The 7,203-nt window shown below is 42.7% G+C and overlaps 1 protein-coding gene across 12 annotated transcripts in view; it reads right to left on the bottom strand.

Moving 5' to 3' along the window:
• Nucleotides 1-1,341: 1,341 nt before the first annotated feature.
• The window catches only part of CADPS (calcium dependent secretion activator), a 416,509-nt gene continuing 410,647 nt past the window's right edge, over nt 1,342-7,203 (bottom strand). For all 12 annotated transcript variants that reach the window (XM_032458143.1, XM_032458141.1, XM_032458140.1 and 9 more), the window contains 2 exons: nt 5,934-6,038; nt 1,342-2,583 (listed from right to left, as the gene is read on the bottom strand). In XM_032458143.1, the coding sequence (XP_032314034.1) occupies nt 2,404-2,583; nt 5,934-6,038 (285 nt within the window). In that variant the 3' untranslated portion in view covers nt 1,342-2,403. The remainder of the gene's footprint in view (nt 2,584-5,933; nt 6,039-7,203) is intronic.

The following is a 7,203-nucleotide window of genomic DNA, read 5'->3' as shown; positions in this document are numbered from 1 at the left end:
AAGGTTGCCACGCGGAGGGGATGCTGTGCTGGGCTGTGGCAAAGCCTCCTTTTGAAGGAAATTTTTAAAACCTTAGTTTAGGGTCTTTTCTAACTTGCTTCTCTCCATGTCTTTCGGTGAGTTATCTAACTCATTCACTTAGCTCTCTGCCAGGTTCCTGAACATTTTCTTCCTTTCCCCAACTTCTGTCCGTCGGGACATTTCCAACTCCTGAACACTGGGCAGACGCTGTCTCATTACTTGTGCATTTTTGAGTTGTTTGTAATTGTTGTAAAAAATATGCTTTCGTCTTGTAACTAAAAATACCACGAATGCACATGTATCTCGCAAAATTCTGGCTTTGCCACACTGACTTTGTGCTGTTGGACAATGGATGAGTTTTATCATTTTATCCCCATGACTGGTCTTAACATTTCTCTAGTATCTCTGGGTGAAAGTTTCTGCAGGGAGTTGTGTAACCATTGGGCAAGTTACCTTAACTGTTCTGATCTCAACTTCTGCAGTCTATAATGAGGATAGAAACACTCCTCTCCTCTTACGGTGGTTGTGAGATTTGACTGTGGTAAATACATGCAGAATGCCTGGCACAAAATAGCTGCTCAATAAATGGGAGTTATTCTCAGTACCAAGGGCAGGAAGTTCTGGTGATGTGTACCTGCAGACCTCAAGGATTAAACAGAGTGAGATGTGCTATGTAGAGGAGTTGAGCAACTGGTGAGCATTCTGTCTGGTCCTATTGAAAAAGTAAGTATTTCTCTAAAACCTCAGTCAGACCCAAGGAAAGGTCAGCTTGATTTAGTGGCAGACAAATAAAACAGGCAAAGCGACCAAAATGCCTGATTTCTTTTAAACTTAGGTGATGATGTGACTGACAAAGACTGGGGAGCGTGAAGAGCACTCCGTATCTCAGAGAATCTTGTAAAATGCTTTAACAAATATATAAGAATCATATATAATTGGCACACGCTTTGTTTGAATGCAAACACTGCTGTTAAAGCAGTGCTTAAAAACAGTTTGTTGGCCTTCTCTTCATACAGGAGAAACATTTCTCTCGTTTATGCTACTCTCTTGCTGAGCAAACCCTTATTTATCCTATAATGCAAGCGTAATCTGCCCAACATGTCCAAATGCCCACAGTTTCTGAATTAGTCGAGGCTGAATTAATGGAATTTTCGGCTGTCTCTCGTGGAGACAAGCGTTTGAACACCACCCACTCCAACGGTTTCGAGAACACTCTACGAAAATTACTCCTTCCCTCCTGTTTTCCATGTCTTCCTGCTTCGTGGGCTTCAGTTCTGGCTTTCAAAGGAGACAGAGGAAAAAAAAAAAGGCTCAGCCGTATTCTTAGGACATGTGAAGAGTTATTTATTCGAGAAGCCACAGTTTCCCACACTTTCATAACTGTAGGCTTTATATAAGGCAAAAGCAAGATGGAGCCACTACTTTACACAGAAAGAAACAGCTCTGCAGAGGACCCCGGGGTCATGCAGTTACAGATCAAAATGCAATGTACATGACAGATATAAAAAACAGTGTGGAACAAAATAAAGTCTGGTTATAATCTACTGAAGGAAATATCCATATCTTATTATAAACACACTTATAGTCTAGGGTCATCATTTAAATATTCAGGGTTTTTTTGTTTGTTTTTTTTTTTTTACATACACAGTTATTGAAACAGAAAAGCAAAATGTAACATTTAATAGGATAAACTCTGCTAGAACACCGTTGCTCTGAACTGCACTCGATGTGATTAACTATAGGCTCGCCCTTGCCGTGGCAATTTGGACGATCATTCCATTGGGATGTAGCCATCCTTTTTCGGCTAACTATCTGGATAAATGAAAGGATGGGTTAACAAGGACACCGGGTGGGGGTTCATCTTGCAGTTCTCTGGGAACAGATAGAGCCAAAAGTTGGTGGTTGGAGCCTTTGCCTTTTGTTTTTCGAAAAACCAAGCAGATCTACGTGTCTTAGTTAAATTAGTTTATTGTACTCATTTACATCACTGGCACCCACGGACGGGAAACAAAGAAAGTACTCGGTGTATTTGCCCTCACATCCATCTACCGTCAACGCACACACAGCACATTAATGAAGCATCATTGAACTTTGCTGATAACAGGGATACACCTAGCAACTGAGCTATGTAGTCTCCATAAATGGTATTTAAAGAATGGTGCTCCATATTGCTTGTAAACAGAGAGACATGGAGTCAGGAAATCGTGGAGTTGTAGGTCGTTTGCTAATCTTGGGACCATGTAGCTAAAACGGCAATTGTTATCCAGACACATCTCATGGGCATGGTCGTTGACAGAAAATTCCCTAAGGGGGTTAACTAACAGACTAAGGACATGCATTGGTTACAGGACTCTGCCCCAGGGGACTCCAGGCCCGAGCGCTCTAATCGTCCTCTTCGTCCTCCTCGTCGCTGTCCTTCATGCTGATCCCCTGCAGGCCCCCACCCTCGCTCACGGACGCCGTGGCCTCCTCCACAGTGAGCCGGTTCCGGATGGTCTCGTAGGTCTTGCTGTTCAAGGTGGAGTCCAGGACCCCTTGCAACCGGAAATCCCTATAGGTTTTCTAAAGAGGGAAAAGATGCCGTGATGAGGGAGATCTCGGCTCCACGCGGGGAAGGGAGAGGGCACAGAGCAAGTGTGAGAACACCGACCTCGGCTAAGTGTCACGCGGCACGCGCTGTCACGTGAAAAGCCACCACGCTCTCAGATTTCACTTGTGCTGAAAACTGAGAGGTGGTGAATGACAGAAAATGAGAAACTGTGACAGGATAAACTGTATTAGATGAGACAAAGCAAAGAACATAAGCTTGTGTTTATTCAGTTCCGTACAGGGAAATGTTCCATAATTGTTTTGATTCCCTCTTTCTTTTTTTTTTTTTGTTTTCATTCTGGTCTGGTTCTTTCTCTGAGGTTAATGTAATATAACGGGATAGACAGTACGAGGGGCTATAACACATAAATAATGAATCAAGTGATTATGGGATTTTGCGAGTTCTTTTGCAGCCTGCTCTTAAGCATTTGCGAGGCTCGTGACTGCATATCCCTCTGCCTCGTTCACAAGACAGACGTGTGCATGTTGGTATACAAAACCTCAGACGGGCAGCAACAATCATGGGGAAGACGGAGTGCTAATGCCTCATTAAAATGTTGCGGGCATGTGACTCACTTCTCGTCTCCGCGGCAAAGAAGCGCCTCTATTCTGTTCACAACTTCCTGGTCTCAGGGAGGAAACTTGGCTCTTTGTCAAGCACAAGGGTTTGGTATGACTATACGGCAAGTTCTTCCTTTGTTCCTTCAGGCGATTTCTCTTGGATTTCCTTAGGTATCCCAGGGACCGTTTCTCTAGAAATCCCTTCGCGTTAACTGAACATGACCAGAAGCATCTGGCTGTTGTCTACTTCACAAAACATTTGTTGCAAAAAGGTCTCCCTCTAACTACGACGCCTCTCCTCACACTGCATATCATTTCGGCTACCGATTCTGCGGTTTGTGTCTCCTCTTGGTACAGGAAACTCGCTAAGGGGGCACGGGAAGGGACACTACCATACTTCAACGGCACTCGTAGCCCATCTGATGTAGTCCTGGTGTCAATTGCAATGTCAACTCTCCTGAAGGTCATACGCGGGAATGACGGCAGAATTAACTAGCGAATGCTGTTCTGCTCAGTGAAGTCCAATAATATCATAAGATTTTGGATAAGATGACCACCTGTTCCCTTTGCCAGTTTACATCTGTGGTCCCAGGCTGATCATTCGTGGCACCTCCTTTCCCTCTTTAAAAGTAATCTGGTTTATGGAAATTGACACAATACTGTAAACTGACTATACTTCAACAACAACAACAAAAAAGGTTAGAAAAAATAGTAATCTGGTCTCGCCACTAAATTAAAAGGGCATCTTAAATATGGCTCAAGCTGCAGGGCTCTCCCAGGTAGCCCACCTGAACTGTGTCTTTCCCTGGAGCAGGGAGGGTAGAAGGCTGGGTAAATGCTAGGTATGGCATAGACCAGAGAGCCTGAGGATTTACTGGATTTGTTTGTACTTTTCAGTCATTTAGGCTCAATTGTCAGGATAGTTTGGGAAAAAGAAAGGGAGAAATCACTTGACTATTCTCCTCTTTGTCAAATTCCAGAGCAGTGTGTTTCCCCAGGAGCCTCTAAATGTCTGAGGACCACGTAGAGTCGCTTTTTCCAGTCCTCCGTCTTGTAATACACAAGGAGGGCCCCAACTAACATGAGCCCAGTGTTGGATGGATGAATAAATGCTTGCTGAATAATGAATGAACGGATGAATAACCAGAGTGGATGTAAAGGCAGGAAAGAAAGCCAATTATCACTGGGAGTTTGCCCCCGAGAAGGAGTCCTCTGGGTCATGTGCTGAGTGAAGAGGGGGTGAATTCTGCTCCACCCCTCTGTGTGGTGGCCCGAGTTAAGCGAGGCCCACTTCTGGCAAAAGTGAAGGGGTTCCTTTGGCAGTGACGTTTCTGTGTCCCTTCCCTGTGGCTCATGTCTGTGTCGTTTTTGACAGAAGGCTAGGAATACACTTCTTCTCTGACTCACAATTTTTCCTTAATAAAATGTCAGTAATTCCAACAGTCTTGACAAAAATCTGGGAATATCAGGAATGGGAAAGAATTTTAAAATATTAAAATGAATTGTCTTCTTTTCATGTCTACCCAGAAAGAGTCAAATGGAAAAAAAAAAATTCCCCTAAAGAGTATTTATGCCCAGAAAATGGAATTCAAGGGGTCAGGCAATGTTTAGCGAGCTTGCCTTAAGGAACTGACATTAAAAAAACATAAAAATTAGTCTAGGTGCCTAGTCCGAGTACATACATTCCTTTTTTTCATGAGCTGCAGCGCACCGCTGTCTGTTAACCTTCCCTGGGCGGACGCTTTGTGAGATCAAATGCATATGATAATAATTCTCCTTAATTACACTCAACGGAACAGTAATTGGTTTTAAGTCAGCACTGGGGTAGAGGGGCACCTTCAATGAAATGGTGCTAATCCGAAAGCGACTAAGAAATGGGGCGGGATTGGGGTGGGTGGGGGAATAGCAGGGGCCGAGGGTGGGGGGGGACTTCTGGCAAACTGTTCAGAAATGGAAATGCAGCTACGTTTCACTGTTAAAATATTTTTAAAAAGACTTTGTGCTTTGAATGAGATTTTTGCACACGCATGTTTTCAAACCCTCGACGGTGAAGCATCAAATGGAAACTGAAATGATCAAAAACGTATTTACCCCCTTCTGGGATCTTATTATTTCATGTAAACCACTGAGATTTCACGCTGAAATAATTATCATTAGTCCAAGGCACACACACAAGAACAGGGGAAAAAAGCTGCGTTCAGGGTATGTTACCTCACCTTTGTGATCTTTTACATTTGATTGTATACACGCATTGTAAGAGAAACTAGTTCAATTAACTACCAGAACAATATTGATTTGCATCCTGATAATGATCACAGGACATATTTAGAAATAGCCAGAGGTAAATATTTCTATTAAATTAATTGTGGCAAAATTTTATTTAATTAAACCATACACTAAATGGGTAATTGATGTGATTAGCATAGTGGTACCCTAAAGCCAGCTTTTGAAAGTCTAATGCCAAGGGTACTTTTGAAAGTCTATTTTTACATGGCAAATATATAAAGTATTTTTCCAGTCTGGATAAAATACCAACTTCTTTTTTTTTTAAATTAAATTTCCCTTTGATGTCTGAGTAATAAATTAACCATGCATCCCAAATTGATTTCATCGGGTTTTTCTCGCCTGAGATAACTGTTTTAGGAATCATCTTGCTTTATACGTAAACTAATATCCTTTGGATCAAGGAAGTCCTGGATCTTGCCAAGGAAATGGATTTCAGGGAGCTATTTGCAAAGAAGAATCATTATGTTTTCTTTTACCTTTACCATCCTAATTAGTGTTTTCAACTGATAAATGTGAAGCTGTAAGTCCATCCGGTCCGTCAGCCAGGTACAGATCACGTTCATGGAGCTGTTGTACCATTGCTGAAAAAAAGAGACAAAAGTTCTCCAGCCAACACGTCATGGAGCGTTTAAAGAGCAGAGAGGGAACAGGCCACATCTGAGCACCCTGCTCTGTTTCAAGAGGAAAACAAAATGGTTAAGAAGAATTTGAGAGCACAGAGACCGTGCCCAGCAATTGATACAAAATCCCAAGGTACCAGATCAGCCGAAAAGAGACCGGCTTGGTCTTTGAATCTAAAGCAGAACTCTTTATACACATCTCAGATACAACCAGTCCCTAACGACCATCTCTCGCTCTTCTGATTCTACTTTTTGTTGGTTAGTTTTACTCAGTTGAGATTTAAGTTACCATTGATTTCCTAAAGCCATTGTCGCGGGTGCCCAGGACGATGGGCGCTTCTCCACTGACTCAACTGATGCCACTGGCTACTTACCTTTTGAAAAATCCAGACCCTGTCCGTTTAGGACAATCCTGGGAATCAGGCTGAGAGCCTTGGGAATTGAGGGCAAAGTCCGCCTTCACTGACCCTATTGGGGCATTTGGATAAAGACAATGAAACGGAGTTTCTCTTTAAGGGCCAAATCATACTCTGGGCAGCGTATGTGGCCTTACGTTGACTGTGCAATCTGTTTGAATCTTAACACCAAAAAATTATGGAAGATGGGAGGGAAAAAAACCATCTACAAATGAGCTCATTTCAAGCTGTTGAAATCATACTTCCCCTTAAGGGGGTTAAATTTTGCTTCTTGTCTGTGAAAAATGCTTGAAGCTGTGTCATTTTAGACTGCCACCCCTGTGGTGCAGGAAGTCTCTGGTGCGGTATAATTTTGCAGCACTGCTCATATATTCATAAATCTCACTCGGAGACATATGAACAGTGTTATGAAGTGTCAGGACGGAAAAAAAAATCTAATCTTTTCAACTTCACCAGGTTTCATTACGCATTGCCGCTCATACCAAACAATTTACAAATAAAATGAAAAGGTGTGGGGGGACCTATATATATTTACTTAGAGGGCGTGGATGTGAACCGCGCACAGAGAAGATGTTAAAAAGAAGACGTCGTTAGGGGATGGAAACGGGGCACACTCTCCTGCTAACCGACGCGCGCACGCACACACGCACCCGCACACCAGTGGAGATTTTAAAAGCATAAATAAAAACATGTTTCTGATGGTAACTCCA

Source organism: Camelus ferus, chromosome 17 (assembly GCF_009834535.1).
Source record: "Camelus ferus isolate YT-003-E chromosome 17, BCGSAC_Cfer_1.0, whole genome shotgun sequence".
Classification (NCBI taxonomy): domain Eukaryota; kingdom Metazoa; phylum Chordata; class Mammalia; order Artiodactyla; family Camelidae; genus Camelus; species Camelus ferus.
Note: the sequence above shows the minus strand (reverse complement) of the source record. Positions and strands in the feature narration are given on the sequence as shown.